At 46.5% G+C, this 26,051-nt stretch overlaps 1 protein-coding gene across 1 annotated transcript in view; it reads left to right on the top strand.

Moving 5' to 3' along the window:
• The first annotated feature begins 2,020 nt into the window (after nucleotides 1–2,020).
• CD99L2 (CD99 molecule like 2) overlaps nucleotides 2,021–26,051 on the top strand; it is a 116,196-nt gene continuing 92,165 nt past the window's right edge. The window contains exon 1 of the mRNA XM_038747705.1: nucleotides 2,021–2,200. Within this exon, the coding sequence (XP_038603633.1) occupies nucleotides 2,140–2,200 (61 nt within the window). The 5' untranslated portion in view covers nucleotides 2,021–2,139. The remainder of the gene's footprint in view (nucleotides 2,201–26,051) is intronic.

The raw sequence follows: 26,051 nt of genomic DNA, 5'->3' as shown, positions 1-26,051 counted from the left end.
TCCCAAGCGCTTAGTCCAGTGCTCTGCACACAGTAAGTGCTCAATAAATACGATGGAATGAAGCAATGAACAGATGGAGGCGATCCTTACCCAACGACGTATCCCTCTTCTAGACTGGGAGCACATTGTTGGGTAAGGACCGTCGCTATATGTTGCCGACTTGGATTTCCCAAGCGCTTAGTCCAGTGCTCTGCATACAGTAAGTGCTCAATAAATATGATGGAATGAACAGATAGAGGCGATGCTTACTCAACGACGTCTCCCCCTTCTAGACTGTGGACTGTGAGCCTGTTGATGGGTGGGGACCGTCTCTGTTGCCGACTTGGACTTCCCAAGCGCTCAGTCCAATGCTCTGCACACAGTAAGCACTCAATAAATACGATGGAATGAACAAAGAGAGGTGATCCTTACCCAACGACGTCTTCCCCTTCTAGACCGTGAGCCCGTTGTTGGGTAGGGACCGTCTCTATCTGTTGCCGACTTGGACTTCCCAAGCGCTTTGTCCAGTGCTGTGCACACAGTAAGCACTCAATAAACACGATGGAATGAACAGACAGAGGCGATGCTTACCCAATGACGTCTCCCCCTTCTAGACCGTGAGCCCGTTGTTGGGTAGAGACCATCTGTATCTGTTGCCGACTTGGACTTCCCAAGCGCTCTGTCCAGTGCTCCGCACACAGTAAGTGCTCAATAAATACGATGGAATAAACAGATAGAGGCGATGCTTACCCAACGACGTCTCCCCCTTCTAGACTGTGAGCCCGTTGTTGGGTAGGGACTGTCTCTCCCGTTGTTGGGTGGGGACCGTCTCTATCTGTTGCCGACTTGGACTTCCCAAGCGCTTAGTCCAGTGCTGTGCACACAGTAAGTGCTCAATAAATACGACTAGAAGGAATGAATGAGCAAAACTTTGGCGGCAACAGTGCCCTTTCCTACCTCCTTCCCCGGGGGGAGGGCACGAGGAGGGGAGAAGGGCACGAGGAGGGGAGGAGGGCACGAGGAGGGGGGGGAGAAGGGCACGAGGAGGGGAGGGTACGAGGGGGGGGAGGAGGGCATGAGGGCACGGGGAGGGGAGGAGGGCACGGGGAGGAGGGGAGAGCACGAGTAGGGGAGGAGGGCACGGGGAGGAGGGGAGAGCACGAGAAGGGGAGAAGGGCACGAGGAAGGGGGAAGGGCACGAGGAGGGGAGCCCACTGTGGGGTAGGGACTGTCTCTATATGTTGCCAGCTTGTACTTCCCAAGCGCTTAGTACAGTGCCCTGCACACAGTAAACTCTCAATAAATACGATTGATTGATTGATTGGGAGAGCACGGGGAGGGGAGGGAGGGGAGGGGAAGGGAATGGGAGGGAAGGGAAGGGGAGGGGAAGGGGAGGGGAGGGAAGGGAAGGGAAGGGAGGGGAGGGGAGGGGAGGGGAAGGGAAGGGAAGGGGAGGGAAGGGAAGGGAGGGAAGGGAAGGGAAGGGAGGAAAGGGAGGGGAAGGGAGGGGAGGGGGAGGGGAAGGGAGGGGGAGGGGAAGGGAGGGGGAGGGGAGGGGAAGGGAAGGGAGGGGGAGGGGAGGGGAAGGGAAGGGAGGGGGAGGGGAAGGGAAGGGAGGGGGAGGGGAAGGGAGGGGGAGGGGAAGGGAAGGGAGGGGGAGGGGGAGGGGAAGGGAGTGGAGGGGAAAGGAAGGGAGGGGAGGGGAGGGGAAGGGAAGGGAAGGGAAGGGAAGGGAGGGGAGGGGAGGGGAGGGGAGGGGAGCGGAAGGGAAGGGAAGGGAAGGAGGGCCCGATGTCCCGGGGATCCCAGCTTAGGAAGACAGGCAACCAGGCCCAGCCAGGCCCCGCCCGGCGCTGCGCAACCCGTTTCTGCGGGCCCAGGCCCCGCCCCCGAGCCCGCCTCGCCAGCCTGCCCGCCCCGCCAGCCCGGGCAGCCCGCCCCTCCGGCCTGGCAGCAGCTGCAGGAGCTGCAGCAGCAGCAGCAGCAGCAGCAGCAGCAGCCTCACCGCCCCCCCCCAGCCGTGCAGCAGCAGCAACGCTGCGGCTTTGAGGCCTGCAGCCGCCGCCCTTGGAGCTGTGCAGCAGGAGGCCGGGCTCCCCGGGCCTCCCGGGCTCCCCGGGCCCGGCTCCTCCTCCCCCTCCTCCTCCTCCTGCTCCTGCCATGGAGCCCCGCCGGCTCCTCCTCGTCGTCGCCCTGTCCTTGGCCGCGCTGGCGGGCAGCGGTAAGTCACCCGCCCCCCCGGGGGGGGACCCCGACCGGTGCCCATCACAACGGGGGAGGGGGGGCAGCGCCGGCGGCCGAGCCCCGACGCCTATGGGCCGCAGGGCCCGGTTCGCCGCCGCACAAGATGCCAACGGCGAGGGCGGCCGGGGCTGACCGCTCCTTGGCCTAGAAAACACTTAGGCTAGTGCTCTGCACACCCTAAGCTCCCAGCAACAACAATAATTATAATGATGGCATTTAATTAGCGCTTACTATGCGCAAAACGCTGAGCACTGTTCACGATTGAACGAATAGACCGCGAGCCCGTTGTTGGGGACCGGCCCTATCTGTTGCCCAGTTACACTTTCCAAGCGCTTAGTCCAGTGCTCCGCACACAGAAAGCGCTCAATTCATTCAGTCGTAATAATAATAATGGCATTTATTAAGCGCTTGTTATGTGCAAAGCACTGTCTAAGCGCCGAGCACTGTTCAGGATTGAATGAATAGACCGAGGGCCAGTTGTTGGGGACTGGCCCTATCTGTTGCCCAGTTATACTTTCCAAGCGCTTAGTCCAGTGCTCCGCACACAGAAAGCGCTCAATTCATTCAGTCGTTATAATAATAATGGCATTTATTAACTGCTTGTTATGTGCAAAGCACTGTTCTGAGCACTGAGCACTGTTCACGATTGAACGAATAGACCGCGAGCCCGTTGTTGGGGACCGGCCCTATCTGTTGCCCAGTTATACTTTCCAAGCACTTAGTCCAGTGCTCCACACTCAGAAAGCGCTCAATTCATTCAGTCGTTATAATAATGATGGCATTTTTTAAGCGCTTATTCTGTGCAAAGCACTGTTCTAAGCGCTGAGCACTGTTCACGATTGAATGAATAGACCGAGGGCCAGTTGTTGGGGACTGGCCCTATCTGTTGCCCAGTTATACTTTCCAAGCGCTTAGTCCAGTGCCCCGCACACAGAAAGCGCTCAATTAATTCAGTCGTTATAATAATAATGGCATTTATTAAGCGCTTGTTATGTGCAAAGCACTGTCTAAGCGCCGAGCACTGTTCACGATTGAATGAATAGACTGAGAGCCAGTTGTTGGGGACCGGCCCTATCTGTTGCCCAGTTATACTTTCCAAGCGCTTAGTCCAGTGCTCCGCACACAGAAAGCACTCAATTCATTCAGTCGTAATAATAATGACATTTTTTAAGCGCTTATTCTGTACAAAGCACTGTTCTAAGCGCTGAGCACTGTTCACGATTGAATGAATAGACCGAGGGCCAGTTGTTGGGGACTGGCCCTATCTGTTGCCCAGTTATACTTTCCAAGCGCTTAGTCCAGTGCCCAGCACACAGAAAGCGCTCAATTCAGTCGTAATAATAATGATGGCATTTATTAAGCGCTTATTCTGTGCAAAGCACTGTCTAAGCGCTGAGCACTGTTCAGGATTGAATGAATAGACCGAGGGTCAGTTGTTGGGGACCGGCCCTATCTGTTGCCCAGTTATACTTTCCAAGCACTTAGTCCAGTGCTCCGTACACAGAAAGCGCTCAATTCATTCAGTCGTAATAATAATGACATTTTTAAGCGCTTATTATGTACAAAGCACTGTTCTAATCGCTGAGCACTGTTCACGATTGAACGAATAGACCGAGGGCCAGTTGTTGGGGACTGGCCCTATCTGTTGCCCAGTTATATAATAATGATGGCATTTGTTAAGCGTTTACTATGTGCAAAGCATTGTTCTAAGTGCCGGGGGGGGGGGAAGGGGGGGAGATACAAGGTGATCAGGTTGTCCCACGTGGGGCTTACAGTAATCATCCCCATTTTACAGATGAGGGAACTGAGGCTCAGAGAAGTTAAGTGACTTGCCCAAGGTCACACAGCAGACACGTGGCAGAGCCGGGATTCGAACCCATGACCTCTGACTCCTAAGCCCGTGCTCTTTCCACTGAGCCACGCAGCTTCTCCAAGCTCTTAGTCCAGTGCTCCGCACACAGAAAGCGCTCAATTCATTCAGTCGTTATAATAATAGCATTTATTAAGCGCTTGTTATGTGCAAAGCACTAAGCGCCGAGCACTGTTCACGATTGAATGACTAGACCGAGGGCCAGTTGTTGGGGACTGGCCCTATCTGTTGCCCAGTTATACTTTCCAAGCTCTTAGTCCAGTGCTCCGCACACAGAAAGCACTCAGTTCATTCAGTTGTAATAATAATGGCATTTATTAAGCGCCTATTATGTGCAAAGCACTGTCTAAGCGCCGAGCACTGTTCACGATTGAATGAATAGACCGAGGGCCAGTTGTTGGGGACCGGCCCTATCTGTTGCCCAGTTATACTTTCCAAGCGCTTAGTCCAGTGCTCCGCACGCAGCGCTCAATTCATTCAGTCATTATAATAATAATGGCATTTATTAAGTGCTTGTTATGTGCAAAGCACTGTTCTAAGCGCTGAGCACTGTTCACGATTGAATGAATAGACCGAGGGCCAGTTGTTGGGGACTGGCCCTATCTGTTGCCCTGTTATACTTTCCAAGCGCTTAGTCCAGTGCTCCGCACACAGAAAGCGTTCAATTCATTGTCGTAATAATAATGGTATTTTTTAAGCGCTTATTCTGTGCAAAGCACTGTCTAAGCGCTGAGCACTGTTCAGGATTGAATGAATAGACCGAGGGTCAGTTGTTGGGGACCGGCCCTATCTGTTGCCCAGTTATACATTCCAAGTGCTTAGTCCAATGTTCCGCACACAGAAAGCGCTCAATTCATTCAGTCGTTATAATAATGATGGCATTTATTAAGCGCTTATTATGTGCAAAGCACTGTTCTAATCGCTGAGCACTGTTCACGATTGAATGAATAGACCGAGGGCCAGTTGTTGGGGACTGGCCTTATCTGTTGCCCAGTTATACTTTCCAAGCGCTTAGTCCAGTGCTCCGCACACAGAAAGCGCTCAATTCATTGTCGTAATAATAATAATAATGGCATTAAGCACTTACTATGTGCAAAGCACTGTTCTAAACGCTGGGGAGGTTACAAGGGTCTTCAGGCTATCCCACGGGGGGGCTCACAACCTTAATCCCCATTTTACAGATGAGGTAACTGAGGCACAGAGAAGTTAAGTGACTTGCCCAAAGTCACACAGCTGACAATTGGTGGAGTCGGGGTTTGAACCCATGGCCCCCGACTCCAAAGCTTACTGTGTGCAGAGCACTGGACTAAGTGCTTGGAAAGTACAATTCGCTCAATAAATACGATTGAATGAGAGCCCGCTGCGGGCAGGGATTGTTTCTGTTGTTGAATTGCACTTTCTAAGCGCTTACTCCAGTGCTCTGCATACCGTAAGCGCTCCATAAATACGATTGACTGAATAGACTGAGAGCCCGTTGTGGGGGACTGTCCCTCTCTTTTGCCCAGTTGTACTTTCCAAGCGCTTAGTCCAGTGCTCTGCACACAGTAAGCGCTCAATTCATTCAGTCATATTTATGGAGCACTTACTGTGTGCAGAACACTGGACTAAGCGCTTGGAAAGTACAATTCACTCAATAAATGCGATTGAATGAGAGTCCACTGTGGGCAGGTTTTGTCTCTGTTGCTGAATTGTACTTTCCAAGTGCTTACTACAGTGCTCTGCACACAGTAAGCACTCAATAAATTTGATTGAATGAATGAATGAAAAGGAGTTGGTTTGAATTCTACCCACATCATAATAATGATGGTATTTGTTAAGCACTTACTATGTGCCAAGCACTGTTTTAAGCACTCTGGAGGGGGACACGGGACCATATCCCCCCCACTTTTCCTTGCTGCCAGCACCGACCCTGCCTTTCTTCTCTATTTTAAAACCCCAAAAAGCAAACGGCAGTGTTCTGCTGCCAATTAAAAAGTCAGGAGTGCGATGCTTTAGGAAGCCTTTAAATAGATCACCGCCTTCTCCAAACTGAGAAGGAATTGGCAATTCAGTCATTTAATCGTATTTATTGAGCGCTTACTGTGTGCAGAGCACTGTACTGAGCGCTTGGAAAGTACAATTCGGCATTGAATCAGCCCCCGAGGCAGGAACTGGAGTTTGGCTACTTTCTTTCAATAAATGCAGTGGGATATTTGCTGACTTTTTTTTTTCTCTGAAGTAGAGAGTTTCCTTTGCATTCCGCATTCTGGTGCACTTGTAGAAAACAGAATGTGAAAGCCGGATGGTAGTAATTTGGAAAACATTTTTAAAGGTCTGCAGGAAGGAAAAAATCATATGTTAACCTACACTTCAGTACAGTATGTAGATTCCGAGACGTGGAATGTAATGATCGGATCTCAAACTCTTTTTCTGCTGTCAGATGTTTTGAACAATTAGTCTTGCGAGGTTTCTTGAGGCCAGGGAACCTGGCAAATGTGTATGGAATCCTTTGGGTCTGTTGGACGAAGAATCTGAGAAGGGTGGAGAGAGAGTGTTTCTTATCTAGCCTTTCTCCATTGTGTGTAAGGCACAGAAGGAGAGCATCTGGGTAAATAGAGGGTTATGTTGGGACATCGCACTATTGCAACTCTTCTATGGCTTTCCCCAAATTGCAAACGGTAGGATGTTTTTCTTAAAAACCTAAATGAGAGAAGGAAAAGAAGAGACTAGCCTGAAAGCTCTTTGGGGGCAGAGAATGTGTCTACCAACTCTGATATATTGTATCCCAAGCGCTCCGTACACAGTATGTGCTCAGAAAATACCATTGGTAGACGAGGTGATTTTTTTAAAAAGCGTTTTGGCCATAGGCTAGATGGTGATATTTTTCCATTGTAATGCAGAAGCTTCTTCCTGTTGAGTTCATTCTTTTTTTCAGTATGATAGTGCCAGAACAATCTGGGTGCGGTTATGTGATTTTTCTCTATGCTAATGCTATAGAAAAAGTTACTTTATATTTTTTTCATGCCTGTTTAAACTATGAATGGGTAGACCCCCCCCCTTTTTTTTTTTTGGTCTAGCCATCCAAAGCTTTAGTGCTGCATACTGGCACTTTGTGTAGGCAAAACCAGATTTTATCTAGACAGCTAAATACCCACTTGAGTGCCAAATACTTTCAGAAGCAACTTTGATTCATACCCTTAAATTGTGGCTCACTGACTTCATTCTGGCATGTTAGGATCACAGATACTTTTTAAAAGAAGAGCAAAAAATGCAATCCTACTTTATCCTATTTACCATCATTTGTTTTCTATGGAAAACATTAGGCTGGACCCCTTGCCAGTGTCCTCCCACAAGGAAATCCCTCCCCTTTCATATAAGAGAGTCCATCAGTCTCCCAACCTTCAAAGCCCTCATAAAATCACATTTCCTCTGAGGCCTTCCCTGACTAAAATCTCATTTCCCCTACTCACTCTCCCTCCCACATCACCCTTGTACTAGGATCTGTACCCATTAAGCACTTGATATTCACTCCACCTTCAGCCCACAGTACTTACACACATATTCCTAACTTATTTAATGTTTGTTCCCCCCCCAGACTGTAAGCTCCTGTTGTATTGTGCTCTCTCAAGCATTCAGTACTCTGCACACAGTAAGCGTTGAATAAATAATGTTGATTGATTGATCAGTTGATTTTTTTAGAGCAGTAATAGGCCAAATTCTTGATTTGATTTGTGGCTGGCTAACTCAGTTTGTTTCTATTCTTATCTTGGGTGTCACCTGAGAAGTGTCCTGGGCCCAGGTCATTTCATCTTGAGTCCTAATTAAAAAAAAAAAATCCAGGGAGAACCCACAGAATGTTCAGAAACACCAATGAGACTAAAAACCAATCGATTCCCATGAACAGCCAAAGGAATAAAGAGAATTCAGAAATACTCTCTATGCGAAGATGCTTTTTATATAGCTCAGGTTGCTTATGGGAGTTCAGAGGAAGAAAAAAATCATCATGAGGGTGGTGGTTACAGATGCAAGTTAACTCACAGATAGCTAATGAGTTCTCAGCATCACCAGAAACGATGCCTAATACCTGAAGATTCCCAAGTGGATGTGTAGGTGTTTTGCAGCAAAACAGAACACACAGAGGCATAGTTACCTTCCCTCAGTATGCAGCAATTCCTAAATTTTTTTTTTTAAAAAGACATTCTTGTGTTCTGAGTTATTTTCCCAATGACTGACTATCCATTCAGTTTTGGGAGACAACCAAGAAAGGATGTAGGTGGTGGATTAAGTTAAGAGAATTCAGTCCTTACCAACAAAGGAAAGTTTTATGGAAGGGAAGATGCTTTTAGGAATTTTGGGTGTTAAAGTGGAATAATAAGAAGCAGTGTGGTCTAATGGAAAGAGTGAGGACCTGGGTTCTAATCCTGACTCCACCATATAGCTGTTGTATGACCTTGGGCAAGTCACTTACTTTCTCTGTACCTTAGTTTCCTCATTTGTGAAATGGAGATTCAATACCTGTTTACCCTCCTTCTTAGACTATGAGCCCCATTTGGAACCTGAATATCTTATATCTACTCAAGGGTTTGCCTTATCTACAGTGTTTGACATACAGTAAGTACCTAACAAATGCCATTATTATGGTGGTGTTATTGTTATGGACTCTGTGACTCCTAGCCTTGCTGTCCCTGGAAGAGTCTGTAGTGATGATAGCCTCTCTCAAGTTAAATAAAGCCTGATCCTCGCTCCTCATGAGACTTCAGGACTGAAACCAAGTAGGAGGGAATTGTTTATAGTAAGAGTGGTTTGCTCCATGCCACTCCAGTCAGTGGGATTTATTGAGCACTTCTTGTGTGCAGTGCACTGTACTGAGCACTTGGGAGAGTACAGTACAACAGAGTTGGCAGACACATTCCATGCCCCCAAAAGGCTTCCATTTATTCATTCAATCGTATTTATTGAGCACTTACTGTGTGCAGAGCACTATACTGAGCACTTGGGAAGTACAAGTTGGCAACATAGAGACGGTCCCTACCCAACAACGGGCTCACAGTCTAGAACGGGGAGACAGACAACAAAACAAAACATGTGATCAGTTGTCATGTCATCAGAATAAGTAGAAGTAAAGCTAGATGCACATCATTGACAAAATAAATAGAATAGTAAATATGTACAAATAGAATAAATAGAGTAATAAATCTGTACAAACATATACAGGTGTTGTGGGGAGGGGGTAGGGTGGGGGCTGGGGAGGGGGAGAGGAAAAAGGGGGCTCAGTCTGGGAAGGCCTCCTGGAGGAGGTGAGCTCTCAGTAGGGCTTGGAATGGAAGGGAGGAAGAGAGCTAGCTTGGCGGATGTGGGGAGGGAGGGCATTCCAGGCCAGGGGGAGAACATGGGCCGGGGTCGATGGTGGGACAGGCGAGAATGAGGCCCAGTGAGGAGGTTAGCGGCAGCAGAGGAGCGTAGGGTGCGTGCTGGGCTGTAGAAGGAGAGAAGGGAGGTGAGGTAGGAGGGGGTGAGGTGATGGAGAGCCTTGAAGCCGAGAGTGAGGAGTTTTTGCTTGATGCGTAGGGTGATTGGTAGCCACTGGAGATTTTTGAGGAGGAGAGTAACATGCCCAGAGCATTTCTGCACAAAGATGATCCGGGCAGCAGTGTGAAGTATAGAGTCTAGCTCTTACACTCCCACTCTCTCACCCTTGGTGTTCCCACTGGGGCATAGCTTACAATGAGCGAGTAGGTGAGTAGGGTACTGCACGTTGTGAAGGGACTGCAAGAGTTTTTCATGAGGACATATTTAAAGCTGAAGTATACTGTTGATCTAGTGCCATAATAACCCAGTCCGCGCTTGCCTTGGAAGCCTCTGTGGTCTCCTGTCCCCTGTTAACTGGCTAATTTTCAGAGTTCCTGCTGGGCCTCTCTTCCCTGGGGAGCTCCCTAGGTGCTTTTTTGTCAGAAACCTGATGGCCAAACCCCAGCAGACATCCCCTACTTGCAGATCCGGAGCCGAAACTGTGCCCTTTCCCCTGGACCAGAGCACAGTTGAGATAGTGCCTATTTGGTAATAAGGGTCACATGAATCGTACTTTCCAAGCACTCCATACAGTGCTCTGCACACAGTAAGTGCTTAGTAAATATGATTGAATGAATGAATCTAGGAACAATCTGGGCTTTTCTTTAATACAGTAGGATCCTGGAGTGACCCTGCCACTGCAGGGATCAATACAGTTCAGGATGACTTGTCTTCTGGAAAACCACAGGCAACACCTCCCTGCCATTTAGTTACACCCACGGGACTTACTTGGAAGAGGCTATTTTAAAACCCTTAAAAAATGCGGTGTTCAAGGTTAAAAGTTAGTGGGGAGAGAATTTGGTATTTGGTTCTGTTTTTACAATCTGGTTCTGTTTTTTTTTTTTTTTACAAGTGGAGTGAAAAAAGACAAATTTGGAGGGAGAGAGGAAGTCAACTGAATAGTTTTTCTAGGGCACCTCGTGTGCAGGACACTGTACTAAGCACTTGGAAGAGTACAGTAGAATTAGTAAACATAATCGTTCCCTTCAAAGAGCTTGCAGTATAATACGGGAATCATACTAAAATTGCCCATCAATCAGTCAATCGTATTTATTGAGCACTTACTGTGTGCAGAGCACTGTACTAAGCGCTTGGGAAGTACAAGTTGGCAACATATAGAGACAGTCCCTACCCAACAGTGGGCTCACAGTCTAGAAGGGGGAGACAGAGAACAAAACCAAACATATTAACAAAATAAAATAAATAGAATAGATATGTTCTTCTGATCTGTATATAAGTTAGTAGTTAAGTAGCAATTGGGTACTTTTTAGCCCTGACCGCTCGCTTCTATAATCTTTACATCCCCTTGTGCTTCCAGGAAATCTCAATGTGATGCCCTTCTGGCAACTCCAAAACTGAACTCATTTATCCTTCAAAGTCCTTTCTTGTCCTCAGTGTTGACAAACCACCACCTCCCCATCTGTCAAGCTCCCAACCTTAGCATTGTTTGAATTCTCTCTCTCACTTCCTCCTTCTCTCTCTTCATCTCTCCCTCACTCTCTCTCTCTCTCCTCCCTCTCCCCCCATTTTCAGTCATCCACCAAATCCTGTCAGTTCATTCTTCACATTTTCAGAATCTACCCATTTTCAGATTCTGCCCTCTTCCTTTTCATTCAAACTGCCCCATGCTGTTACATCAAGCACTTGTCATATCCTGACTTGACTACTGTATCAGATTCCTCACATACCTCCCTGCCTCTAGGCCATAGTTTATTCTGTTGGATGTTTTCCTAAAACATCATTTTGCATACATCTCCCCATTCATTTAAAAATATTCAGTGGTTGCCCATTCCACTCTGCATGATGCAGAATCTCCTGACTGTTGTATCTACCCCAGTGTTAGTATGGTGCTTGGTTCATAATAAGCACTTAACAAGTACCATGATTGTTATGATTATTGGCTTCTGGAACTTAATGATCTCTCTCCCTCATATTTATCCAGTACTTTATCACCTGAGGTTCTAGCAACTAGTAATTGTAGTGGCTTGTTGAGGTGGATGATGTGGGCTTCAAAGGAAGTAGGGGTGAGGGATGCAGAGAAGTTTCCTCATGATGAAGCAGGGGTTCCACACACTACATCTTGATGGAGAAATAGGTTAGGGGACTGGGGAGGGAATAATGATGCAAAAGTGGGATAGGTTAGAGGGATGTGAGTTGCTGGGTTGAATTTTGGGTGTGAGGGGTTTGGTGGTGGTGAGGAAGAACAGGGATGCGGTGAGCAAAGATTGGGAGGAGGAATTTCAATGTTGATGTTCTAGACCTTCTAGGTTCTCAGCTTTCCATCCCACATCCTGGATGACTTCCGGGCCTTGGTCCTGAGTGACTGCAATTTTCTGAAGGTGGAGAAAATAATCTTAATAATGATTGTGGCTTTTATCAAGTGTTTACTATATACCAAGTACTATCCTGAGAAGCAGCATGGCCTAATGGATAGAGCATGGACCTGGGCTCTAATCCCGGCACCGCCACTTGTCTGTTGTGTGACCTTGGGCAAGTCACTTAGTTTCTCTGTGCCTCAGTTACCTCATTTGTTAAATGGAGATGGGCTGGGAGCCCCATGTGGGTTTCCAACCTGATTAGCTTGTATCTACCCCAGTGCTTAGTACAGTGCCTGGCACATAGCGCTTAGTATATACCATTTAAAAAAATACAAGATAATCATGTCAGACACATGGGGTTTAGTCTAAGTGGGAGAGATAATAAGTATTAAATCCCCATTTTACAGATGAGAAAACTGAGGTTCAGCAAAGCTAAGTGATTTGCCCAAAGTCACACAGCAGGTGAGTGCTGGAGCTGGGATAAGAACCCAGGTGTTCTGATTCCCAAGCCTTTGCCTTTTCCACTGGGCTATACTGCTTCTCAAGTGTAGAAACTCCTCCTGGGTAGTTAGAAGTACAGAAAAATTGAGAGGCATAAATATACCTCAGATCAGGGAAGTTTGTATTGCATGCATACACACACAGTCAGGGAAGTGGACCCAAGGACACACACAGTGGGAATAGTGGACACTCACAGGCTATGGAAAGCAGTCATGGCTTAATGGGTCCGTGCGATTTTCCCTGTTGAGGCCGGGCCAGATTGTGCAGGCCTTGAGCTACATCCCCAATTACTTGGGAGGAATGCCCCCCATCGACATTTGAGCCCCCTTTTTCCTCTCCTCCTCCCCATCCCCCCCCCCCCGCCCTACCTCCTTCCCCTCCCCACAGCACCTGTATATATGTTTGTACGGAGTTATTACCCTATTTGTTTTATTTGTACATATTTACTATTCTATTTATTTTGTTAATGGTGTGCTTCTAGCTTTACTTCTATTTATTCTGATGACTTGACACCTGTCCACATGTTTTGTTTTGTTGTCTGTCTCCCCCTTCTAGACTGGGAGCCCGTTGTTGGGTAGGGACCATCTCTATATGTTGCCAACTTGTACTTCCCAAGCGCTTAGTACAGTGCTCTGCACAGAGTAAGTGCTCAATAAATATGAATGAATGAATGAATGACATCCCCCCAGAGTTAGCACCAAGTGTTGAATGCCTTCACTCTTCCCCTTCGAACCAAGAACAAAAGGCAGACCCCATCTCAGTTTTAGACAAGGCAGCCTCAGTGGCCTCACTGGCCGACCTTACTTCACTGGGTCTCCTTCAAGTCCGGGACATCCATACCGTGTCCTATGGACCAAATCCAACGTCTCGTCTTTTTGAACCCAGCCTGAAGTTGTAGGTTAGCAATTAGTTCTGCTTTGTTCAGGATAATAGAAGTCCCTGGGAAAGTATTTTTAATGGAGAACCTACTACATTGACAAGCAGTTCTACTCTTTAAGCTTCCCTCCCTGTGTCACCTTCTCTCATGTTCCAGTGGCACAACTGTCAATTTATGGGCACTAGTGTGTTCCCTGTGTAAGTGTGTTCCTCCAGGTGAGATGAGCGAATTTTGGAAACCCCTGCTTTCAGGGATGCCACCTCAACCCAGTTGTCGCAAGCAGAAGGGAGACTTTACTACTGATCTGGGGCAAAGCTCCTTGGACACCCCCAACCTCCAAGAGTCCTTTCCATTAAAACCTCAGGAATGAAATTCAAACTTTTTGTTTACTGTATCAGCCTGGACTCCTTCACTTTCCATTTTTTCATACTCAGGACTTTCTTTATTTTTTCATTTCCCCTTACCCTCTCTGTGCAGGCATCTCTGGTGTAGAGAGACAGGCTGCTGTGATACTGGGCAGGCAGAATTGCAGAGGGGCAAGGACTTCTGAATGTGTCTCATATTGTACTCTCCCAAACACTAAGTACACTGCTCTGCACACATTAAGCTCTCAGTAAGTATGATTGACTGACTGACGGCTTTTGCCTGGGGCCAACTGGGGATGGGAGGAGGGGGTGGAAATGAACCCTTAGGCCTCACAGTGAGATGGGCCTCAGTGACAGTGAGGCAAAGAGAAGATAATAAATCAGTGATATCTATTGAGTGCTGTGTGCAGAGCATTGTACAAAGTGCTTGGGAAAGTACAGTATAACAGACTTGGTAGACAGGTCCCCTGCCCACAAGGAGCTTACAGTCTAGAGGGAAGCTTACTGTGTAGAGGAAGATCAGAGGTTTTGACTACTGCTCTGCTATATCACCAGGGATATCCAAATGGGTGCCTTGGAGAGAAGTTGCTCTGAAAGATTGCTCAGTTGAAAACCTCTCTTTTTTTCTGTTTTACTTTTTTATTATTCAACCATACTTATTGAGCACCTACTGTGCGCAGAGCACTGTACTAAGCGCTTGGGAGAGTACAATACAACAATAACCAGACACATTCCCTGCCTGGTGGGGGAGCAGACATTAATATAAATGCATTTTCTAAAAATTTGAATTTAAATGCCATAATACTTAACTTTCAAAATTCAGTCAAAGCTGAACTTTTGGGAGTCACTGTGCTTTGTAACACAGACTGTTTGGAAGTAGCCTTTTTCCCCCCGATAAATACCCTACATTATTGGCATCTTTTTTTAAAAAAAAAATTGCAGGTATATCCTAAGCACTTTTATAATGTAGGTGAAAAGAACATGCTGATTCCTTAGAGATGAGACTCAAAGGAGAACACAGATATCTAACTGGGCCTGCTGAACAAGTGATACATTTATCATTTGTCATCTCAGAATGATTATAGTGCAGTTTGTAGATCATTTGGGGAGCTGTTAGAATGAAAGTGCTGTTTAAAAACTGGACCAAGTACCAGGAAGGCTGACTGGCAGTGACTGCTTTTTCCAGAAGTAGGTTGGCCCAAATAATAATAATAATAATAGTGATATTTGTTAAGCACTTACTATGTGGCAAGCACTGTTCTAAGTGCTGGAGTAGATACAAGGTAATCAGGTTGTCCCACGTGGGGATCACAGTCTTCATCCCCATTTTACAGATGAGGTAAAATGAAGCGGCGTGGCTCAGTGGGAAGAGCCCGGGCTTTGGATTCAGAGGTCATGGGTTCGAATCCCGACTCTGCCAATTGTCAGCCGTGTGACTTTGGGCAAGTCACTTCACTTCTCTGGGCCTCAGTTGCCTCATCTGTAAAATGGGGATTAAGACTGTGAGCCCCACGTGGGACAACCTGATCCCCTTGTATCCGCCCCCAGCGCTTAGAACAGTGCTTTGCACATAGTAAGCGCTCAATAAATACGAATGAATGAATGAATGAAAGGTAACAGGCACAGAGAAGTTAAGTGACTTGCCTAAAGTCACACAGCTAAGTGGTGGTGCCAGGATTAGAACCCATGACCTCGGACTTCCAAGCCCGGACTCTTTCCACTGAGCCACGCTGCTTCTCTAAATAATAAACACGTGAGGAAGAGTTGCCACTTAAGTGTGATTTTAGCCTTCAACATTTTGTGGGCACATTTTCTAGAGGAGTTGCTGCCTCTTGCAGTGCATGAGCAGTCCCCACCAGACTCGCCTCCTCTGTCAGTAACAGTCATTCATTGTCGTTGGCTGTTGTCATTGATTTATCCACCTGCTTTGGAAACACAAAGGATGTCAAAAAAAGCTCAGCTTTTTAACTCTGCAAGTACCTTCTTCCCAAGTAATTTCACCGTCATCTCTTTTTTTTTTTTTTTTTGGCTCCCTTTGCAATTACAACTTGGGAGGATTGTGGATAGGCCCGATGTGGCAGGCGTTTTCATTATTTCACAGATCTTTTAGAAAGGAGGGCAAAGAAAAGTTGGTGGGCCTTGCCTGTGATGTCCATTGTGGACAGCAGAAGGCTCCTGCAGAACGGTGTATTGGGAATCACACAGTTGCAGGACAGAGATGGTTCATATTTCAAACATGTCTTTTAATTTATTGTGACAAGTGACCAAAAGGGACGTTTTCCAAAATGCATTTTCTTAGAAGCTCACGAACATTTTTACCCCACCGGTTGCTTTCAATTAAGTGTCCTAGGGAACTGAATCAAAAGACATGCAGCTTTCAGCTGTTTCTGTCACACTTTTAAGCTTTCATCTTTCCAATCCTTTTCCTTTGTAATGAGGGCAAGCATGGAGGTGATGGAATTTTAAAGGTTTATGAAGAAGTCAGGGCAACCATGTCTGCGAGAACTTTAGAAAGTCACTGTGCTCTAGCAACCCTCTCACAACTGCCCTTAGGGACCTAGACTCCTGTCCTGATTTCTCTTGATACCTGAAAGAATAGATTGTCCCTTTTGAAGTCTGTTTCTCGCCTTTCAGTTTAAGGTAGTCTCAACTAACTCCCCTTATGGTTTGCGGTTCTGAATCATCCCATTGAAGGCTCCTGGAGGCATTGCACTTGAGTTAGCATTATCGATTCAGCCCATAGTTCGGGTCTGTTTGGGGTTTCTGCTTCAGAGATATTGGTTTTGGGAATCTCACTTGAGGGAGGGGGGGAAAAATCCTTTCTTTTGTGTTCACTTTTTTTGTTGTTCCTCCTCTTCCAGAGTCTTGTGTAACTATTTTCACATAGGTCTGTTTTGCTTGTTTTTGTCTCGTCTGGAAGTGTTCCCTAATAGGGTTGAGAGTCAACCCAGCAAAGGATGATTGGTGTGGGGCTCTGCCTTCCCAGGAGCTGAAGGAGGAAGATAGTGGTGGGGTGTTCATAGATCCACCTCCTTTGTGGAGGTGAGGGGACTTTAGCTTGGAAGGTTTTGGACAGTGAAACCAAAGATAGCCTCCATTCACCATTTTTCTTCCCCATCATCTCTCCATGTCCAAATCTCAAAGCACATGGTAGTTCCAAAGGCACATCACTGACTAAGAAGCCTGTGAGTATTTACTTTTTTTAAATGCAGTTGCTTACTTTTGACTTTTTCTAATTAACATCTATCCTCTTTGTGTGCCTACAATCCAGTTCTGTTTGGGAATGGCTGGAACATATTCCCAAACAGAATATTAGCCAAAGTCAATATTTACCTACCCGCCCCGCCGCCCCCCCACCAAAGGAAAGTGTAGGTTAATCAACCCTTTGCACAACAGATAATGTAGTATTTGCTCTTTTATTGCCAACTTTCAACATTGTGGGAGGATTTTGAAAGCATCACTTTGTGTGACCCAGCTATCTCACAGCTTGAGAGAAACCAAGAGTGTGTGTTGGGGTGTAGTGGGAGAAGAAAGTGGACACTGCAGCATGGCAGCTGTGTAGGAGATGCTGGCAGGGCTGCCAACGTGAGTTGCAGGTGATCCTGTAGCCCTGTGAGCCCCATGTGGGACACGGACTGTGTCCAACCTGATTATCCTGTACCTCCCACAGTGCTTAGAGCAATGCTCGACATATAGTATGCATTAATTCATTCAGTCATATTTATTGAGTGCTTACTGTGTGCAGAGCACTGTACTAAGCACTTGGGAAGTACAAGTCAGCAACGTATAGAGACAGTTCCTACCCAACAGCGGGCTCACAGTCTAGAAGTGGGGGGACAGACAACAAAACAAAACATGTGGACAGGTGTCAAGTCGTTTGAACAAATAGAATTAAAGCTAAATGCACATCATTAACAAAATAAATAGAATAGTAAATATGTACAAGTAAAATAGAGTAATAAATCTGTACAAACATACAGGTGATGTGGGGAGGGGAAGGAGGTAGGGCGGGGGGATGGGGAGGAGGAGAGGAAAAAGGGGCTCAGGCTGGGAAGGCCTCCTGGAGGAGGTGAGCTCTCAGTAGGGCTTTGAAGGGAGGAAGAGAGCTAGCATGGTGGGTCTGCGAAGGGAGGGCATTCCAGGCCAGGGGGAGGATGTGGGCCAGGGGTAGGATGTGGGCCGGGGCGGAACAGGTGAGAACGAGGCCCAGTGAGGAGGTTAATGGCAGAAGAGTGGAGGGTGTGGGCTGGGTTGTAGAAGGAGAGAAGGGAGGTAAGGTAGGAGGGGGTGAGGTGATGGAGAGCTTTGAAGCCAAGAATGAGGAGTTTTTGCTTGATGTATAGGTTGACAGGCAGCCACTGGAGATTTTTGAGGAGGGGAGTAACAAGCCCAGAGCGTTTCTGCACAAAGATGATCCGGGCAACAGTGTGAAGTATAGACTGAAGTGGAGAGAGACAGGAGGATGGGAGATCAGAGAGGAGGCTGATGCAGTAATCCAGTCGGGATAAGATGAGAGATTGAATGAACAGGGTAGTGGTTTGGATGGAGAGAAAAGGGTGGATCTTGGCGGTGTGGAGGTGAGACCGGCAGGTGTTGGTGACGGATTGGATGTGAGGGGTGAACAAGAGCGCGGAGTCGAGGATGTCATCAAGGCTGCGGGCTTGTGAGATGGGAAGGATGGTAGTGCCGTCTACAGTGACGGGAAAGTCAGGGAGAAGGCAGGGTATGGGAGGGAAGATACTTAACTAATGCCATAGTAATAATAATACTAGTAAAGTGCTCAATAAATACCTTTAATTGATTGATTCAGAACACTAATCCGGATAACCTGTCTCATTTTTAAACCCACCATCAAAGTAGGTATGATGACAGTATTGAAAGTCTTCTAGTCACTTCTGTATCTTTCGCCACTTGATGAATGTCTGAACGTGTTAGTGTTTTTTCTTACGAGTCTATTGCCTGTAGAAAAATCAAGCTGCTTCAGAGCATGTGGGTTAAATGTTTATCTCCCTTCCAGTCAAAGCAATTTATTATGAGTGTGCTCTGACAGACTTGATCTCCCTCTCTTGATATAAAGCCATTGTAGTATAGCAGAAAACCGTATAAATGATACAGCTGAGACACATCTCCAAGTTGTCATGCACCGTGCAATAATTTATGTGTGTGGTGGGGAAATGTATGTTTGATCCACTTGCAGTGCTGTGTAACTGAGAGCATGGCAGTCCAGCCAGGGAAAAGAGCATGTTTGAAAGAAGGTGGGAAATATGCTTAGAGTGCAATGATCCAGACCACGTGGAGGGAGCCGATTGCATAGATTCTGCAGGCTTAAGATAAGGCAGACCCGCTCATTTCTCCCTGAAGGACTCCTTGACCAGTGGAGATCTCCAATTCTTGAATCCATTAGACAGTTTGTCACATGTGGGCTTTGGTCAGGCCTGTTGCTAGTGAGCCTCATGGTTAGCAAAGTGCAGGCTTACTATGCAGAGCACCCCCTCCATCCCCAGTCTGCCCTTTCAAACAGTGGTATTTGAGTGCTAACTGCATGCAAAAGACTATACTAAGCACTTGGGAGAGTACAATACAGTGGAGTCGGTAGGCATGATCCCCTGTCCACAAGGAGCCCAAGGTCTTCAAGGGAAGACAGGTATTAAAATAAATTACAGAGAGAGGAAATGGCAGGGTTTAGGACAATTCAAAAGAGAAGCAATGTGGTATAGTGGCTTAGAGAATGGGCGTGGGGGTCAGAAGGTCATGGGTTCTAATCCCGGCTCCACCACTTGTCTGCTGTGTGACTTTGGGCAAGTCACTTAGCTTCTCTGGGCCTCAGTTACCTCATCAGGGACTCTGTCTAACTTGATTTGCTTGTGTCCACACCAGTGCTTGGTACACTGCCTGGTACATAGTAAGTGCTTAACAAATACCATAATAATAATTGTTATTATGTGTTGTGGGGTGACTATCAAGTGCTTAAAGGGTACAGATCCAAGTGCATAGGTGACACGGGAGGGAGAGCGAGTAAGAGAAATGAGGGTTTAGATGGGGAAGGCCTTTTGAAGGAGATAGGATTTTTGTTCTATCTAGGAATTTTTCTAGACTGGGGGCTGTACATCCTTCAGGATCACTGCAAGCTGACATGCATTTCTTCAAGGCTTCTACGGCTGATCCAACTCTCCTTATCTTCTTTGTTTTGCAACTGCTAATTTCCACTCTGTGCCACCTTTCACTCTCAATGCATATGGGACCTTTATCCCAGTCCATATCTAAACAACAAGTCCTTTCAAGTTGAAGCATGTTTCCCTTCATGTTTGGATTGTAGAGGTGTAGTCAGAAACAAATTGGATTGAACAGAACAGTGAAATTTCTTTACTCCTTGGGAACATTGAAACGATAAGTCTTTGGCTTGTAGGCTGTCTGAGGGCAGGGACCTCTCCTTGCTCCTCCGCTTGTTCATTATTGCCCCCAAGGCTAGAGCACCTAGCTTGGTGCCATGCTCTCTGAACTGCCCCGCGGTGGCTTTGCCCTCCAAGTGTCACCATCGTGTCTCCTGGCACCGGCCAACGGCTAAGGGTTGGGGACAGTTCTCCAGCCTATGGGCCTGGAGATCCTGGCACTTCCAGGGGCGCGGGTCCTGAGCCTGGCACCTAGACGAACCCAACCCACTGCAGCATGAGAATTCTGGATTATAAACTCATTGTCTATACTGTAAGCTCGTTTGGGCAGGGAATGTGTCTGTTTAGTGTTATATTGTACTCTCTAAGCGTTTAGTACTGTATCCTGCACACAGTAAGCATTAAGTAAATGCAATTGATATATATATATATCAATTATATATATCTATATATAAAATAATAATATAATATATAATATATATATACACTTGTCCTTCATATTCAAAGACGATGTCACTGATGGTGAAATTCATCTACAAAATTCCTCTATACTGTAAGCTCTTGTGGGCAGGGAATATGTCTATCAGCTTACTTGTTCATTCATTCAGTTGTATTTATTGAGCGCTTACTGTGTGCAGAGCAGTATGCTAAGCACTTGGGAGAGAATGATACAACAATAAACAGACACATTCCCTGCCCACAACAAGTTAGCCCACTGTTGGGTAGGGACTGTGTCTATATGTTGCCAACTTGTACTTCCCAAGTGCTTAGTACAGTGCTCTGCACACAGTAAGTGCTCAATAAATACGATTGATTGATTGATAGAGGGGGACACAGAAATTAATATAAATAAATAAATTACAGATATGTACATAAGTGCTGTGGGGCTGGGAGGGGGAAGAACAAAGGGAGCAAGCAAGGGAGATCCAGAAGGGAGTGGGAGAAGAGGAAAGTGGGGCTTGGGGAAGGGCTCTTGGAGGAGATGTGTCCTCAATAAGGCTTTGAAAGGGGAGAGAGTCATTGTCTGTCGGATTTGAGGATGGAGGGCGTTCCAAGCCAGAGGCAGGACATGGGAGAGGGGTTGGTGGCAAGATAGATGAGATTGAGGCACAGTGAGAAGGTTAGCATTAGAGGAGTGAAGTGCGTGAGCTGGGTTATAGTAGGAGATTAGCGAGGTGAGGTAGGAGGGGGCAAGGTGATTGAGTGTTTTAAAGGCAAAGGTGAGGAGTTTTTGTTTGACATGGAGGTGGATGAGCAATGTCTGGAGTTTCTTGAGGAGTGGGGAAAAATGTTCTGAATGCTTTTGTAGAAAAATGATCTGGACAGCAGAGTGAAGTATGGATTGGAGTGGAGAGAGACAGGAGGCTGGGAGGTCAGCAAGGAGGCTGATGCAGTAATCCAGGTGAGATGGGATGAGTGATTGTATTAATGTAGTAGCAGTTCGGATGGAGAGGAAAAGGTGGATTTTAGTGATGTTGTGAAGGTGGGACCAATGGGATTTAGTGATGGATTGAATATGTAGGTTGAAGGGGAGAGAGGAGTCAAGTAAAATGCCAGGATTACAGGCTTGTGAGACAGGAAGGATGGTGTTGCCATCTACAGTGATGGGAAAGTGAGAGGGAGGGCAGGGTTTGGGTGGGAAGTTAAGGAGTTTTGTTTTGGACATGTTAAGCCTGAGGTGACAGGACAGCGTCCAAGTAGAGATGCCCTGAAGGTAGGAGGAAATGCAAGACTGGAGAGAGGGAGGGGGAAGATATAGATCTATCAGGGTTGGAGATGTAGATTTGGATATCATTTGCATAGAGGTGATAGTTGAAGCCATGGGAGCAAATGAGTTCTCCAAGGGAGTGAGTGTAAATGGAGCATAGAAAGGGACCCAGAGCCGAACCTCGAGGGCTTTGTTGTGTCGGTATGGTGTTCTACCATGCACTCTGCACAAAGTGCTCACTAAATATCGTTAATTGATCATCAAGGAATTATCAGTTCTAATTGCCAGTTTAAGGCTAAAGTGACAGAGACTCAGCAAGCCTGGGCTTCGGGTTTGCACTGAGCTGTTAAGCTCAATAAAAAGAACCGTGCCAGGTAGTTGCAAGGACTTGGAAGGAGCCATTTATTTTAACTGACTTCTTTTGAGGTACTGATGATGGGTGTTTACCACTGACTTCATTCATTCATTTGTTCGATTGTATTTATTGAGCGCTTACTGTGTGCAGAGCACTGTACTAAGCACTTGGGAAGTACATGTCTGCAACCTATAGAGATGGTCCCTACCCAAAAACAGGATCACAGTCTAAAAGGGGGAGACAGACAACAAAACAAGTAGGTGTCAAAACAGTCAGAATAAATAGAATTATAGGTATATGCACATCATTAATAAAATAGAGTAGTAAATACGTATAAGTAAAATAAAGTAATAAATATATACATATGTACAAGTGTTTTGGGGAGGGGAAGGGGGTAGGGTAGGGCGGAGGGAGGGAGGGGGGCAATATGGGGAGGAGGAGAGGAAAAAGTGGGGGCTCAGTCTGGGAAGGCCTCCTTTAGGAGGTGAGCTCTCAGTAGGGTCTTGAAGGGAGGAAGAGAGCTAGCTTGGCGGATGGGCAGAGGGGGGGCATTCCCGGCCAGGGCGAGGACATGGGCCAGGGGTTGACGGCGGGACAGGCGAGAACGAGGCACAGTGAGGAGATTAGCGGCAGAGAAGCGGAGGGTGCGGGCTGGGCTGGAGAAGGAGAGAAGGGAGGTGAGGTAGGAGGTAGTGAGGTGATGGACAGCCTTGAAGCCGAGAGTGAGGAGTTTTTGCTTGATTCATAGGTTGACAGGCAACCACTGTCAACTTTCAACCACTGTCAACCACTGTCATCTTTGTGCAGAAACGCTCTGGGCGTGTTACTTCCCTCCTCAAAAATCTCCAGTGGCTACCAATCAACCACTGGCTACCATCCCCCCCGCCCTACCTCCTTCCCCTCCCCACAGCACCTGTATATATGTTTGTACATATTTATTACTCTATTTATTTTACTTGTACATATTTACTATTCTATTTATTTTATTTTGTTAATAGGTTTTGTTTTGTTGTCTGTCTCCCCCTTCTAGACTGTGAGCCCGCTGTTGGGTAGGGACCGTCTCTATATGTTGCCAACTTCAAGCGCTTAGTACAGTGCTCTGCACACAGTAAGCGCTCAGTAAATACAATTGAATGAATGAATGAACCACTAGAGATTTTTGAGGAGGAGAGTGACATGTCCAGAGCGTTTCTGTACAAAGATAATCTGAGCAGCAGAGTGAAGTATAGACTGAAGCAGGGAGAGGCAGGAGGATCGGAGATCAGATAGGAGGCTGATGCAATAATCCAGTCGGGATAGGATGAGAGATTGAACCAACAAGGTAGTGGTTTGGATGGAGAGGAAAGGGCAGATCTTGGCGATGTTGTGGAGGTGAGACCGGCAGGTTTTGGTGACAGATTGGATGTGTGGGGTGAATGAGAGAGCGGAGTCGAGGATGACACCGACGTTGCGGGCTTGTGAGACAGGAAGGATGGTAGTGCCATCTACAGTGACTGGAAAGTCAGGGAGAGGACAGGGTTTGGGAGGGAAGATGAGCTCAGTCTTAGACATGTTGAGTTTTAGATGGCGGGCAGATATCCAGATGGAGATGTCCTGAAGGCAGGAGGAGATATGAGCTTGGACGGAGGTAGAGAGAGCAGGGGTGGAGATGTAGATTTGGGTGTCACCAGCATAGAGATGATAGTTGAAGCAGTGGGAGCAAATGAGTTCCCCAAGGGAGTGAGTATAGATAGAGAACAGAAGGGGACCAAGAACTGACCCTTGAGTAGTTGCCTAAACACTGGATTTTGGAGAGTGGTTAATTGAGAGCAGGGCCAAAATGTGGGGGGAACAGAGGAAAGGGGAGAGTGTACTCTCCCTCTGCTACCACTCTGGCTCCCCATGATCCCTGTCCCCAGTCCACATACAGCCTTTGCCTCCCACCCTACTGTGTGGAGCCGAAGCCTCAGTGGTGGCTCCCAAACGCTGGTTCTCTTTGGGTCTAACTTCCCAGTAGTCATGATCATTATTTATTAAGCACCTATGTTTAACAAAGCAGCAGAGTGGCCTAGTGGAAAGAGCACAGGCCTGAGAGTCAGAGGACCTGGGTTCTAATTCCAGCCCTGCCATTTTTCTGCTGTGTAACCTTGGGTAAGTCACTTAACTTTTCTAGGCCTCAGTTCCCTCATCTGTAAAATGGGACTGAGAGCGTGAGTCCCACGTGGGAAGGGGACTGGGTCCAACCTGATTAACTGTATCCACCCCAGCACTTAGAACTGTGCTAGACACACAGTATGCCCTTAACAAGTATCATAATTATTATTATTATTACTGTTGAGCCTTTAGTTAATTTTTGTTGACGATGCATTTGTTTCTAAAAGAGCAAGCTTCCAGACCACACTTTTTCCCCTCTGCGTAGTTGTCTCAGCCTCATCTCCCTTCGCCCTATGAAACAAGTTGTTTCGGGGTGGCCCTGCAGTACTGCTGGGCCTGAGATTTAAGCCTCACCCCTTCCCCTCCCACAGAGGACCAGAGGCCTGGGCCAAAGTTTGTGCTTACCCTGCCAGCACTCTGCCTTGCTTTATGACTCACAGGAAACCAGACCGGGGAAGCTGGCAGACACATCTCTTTTACAAGCAGAAAACTCCTTTCAGGAAATTTTAAGGAGGTCAAGGAATGACAACATCTCTGTCATCATCCTGAGCTTTTTTAAGCACCCATACTATATATAGAGAGTGCTGGGTGCTGAGAAGCTGTAAAATATATAAACTGCATAAGCATAGGCATAAAATAGCCCAAGTGTGTAAGATCCCCAAAATACATGACTGCCTGTCACTAAATAATTTAAGAATTTGGATTTTTCATTGATGTTCTAATTAAATGATTTGTAAAGCTCTCAGCACATCATTATGAATATTAAGTTGTCACACTGAGAAGCAAAATCGGATTATTTTTCTCTTGAATTATAGGCCTGGAATACAGAACCACTGTAACCACACTCAGATGATGCAGCATAATTTTCATTGAGAAAGCTGTATCTGATGCAAAATCAAATTCCCCACTGTACTGATTGTGGTCTCTTTTTTTGATCATTATTTGACTAAAATATCTGATTGAAATCAGGTGATAATGAATTCATCTTCCAGAGGAAAGCTCTGCATCATCCATCTCCCTGTGTTCCTGGTATGCCTCAGTCAATGCCAGTAAAAGAAGTCTATGCTTTTGCTATGCCTGTTTGAAGGCAAATGCTGGTTAGTCTTAGGTGAGTTTTGTTCCTTTTTTAACAGGAACAAAACAATACTTAGAATGTTTTATGGAGTGTACTTGTTGTGTACATCCCCACGGCCTCTTACAGAACTTAATTATAAAATATTTGGACAATTCATGTTCCAGGGAACCTGTGTTCCCAACGTAGGAAGCAAAATCTGATTGCTTTTTTTCTGTTGGTTTTTCCTGTGAACCCCTTACCCTGTTTGAATATTCTTGCGCTCAACCTTCAATTTTAATTTACTGAATGTTTTCCCTTGTCTTCACCTTATCGTGGGCAAATTTCCCTCTTTTTTCCATTCCTGCCCTCTTAACTAACTGCTGTGAGCTGCATCTGGAAGGAGCACCTGTTTTGTCAGCTCGTTATTGTCCCGTACTGGCGGAAGCTGTGGCTTTTACCGTCAAGATGTGCTAAGAGGCATCAGGATAACTGTCTAGGAAGAATCATCATCATCAATCGTATTTATTGAGCGCTTACTGTGTGCAGAGCACTGTACTAAGCGCTTGGGAAGTACAAGTTGGCAACCTATAGAGACAGTCCCTACCCAACAGTGGGCTCATGAAGACTGAATCCAGGTCTGAGATATTGTGGGGATGGATGGGGAATTACAAATTTTGATCTACCTATGGCATTATGCCAAGGTCAACCTGC

The sequence above is a fragment of the Tachyglossus aculeatus genome, chromosome 6 (assembly GCF_015852505.1).
Source record: "Tachyglossus aculeatus isolate mTacAcu1 chromosome 6, mTacAcu1.pri, whole genome shotgun sequence".
NCBI lineage: Eukaryota > Metazoa > Chordata > Mammalia > Monotremata > Tachyglossidae > Tachyglossus > Tachyglossus aculeatus.
Note: the sequence above shows the minus strand (reverse complement) of the source record. Positions and strands in the feature narration are given on the sequence as shown.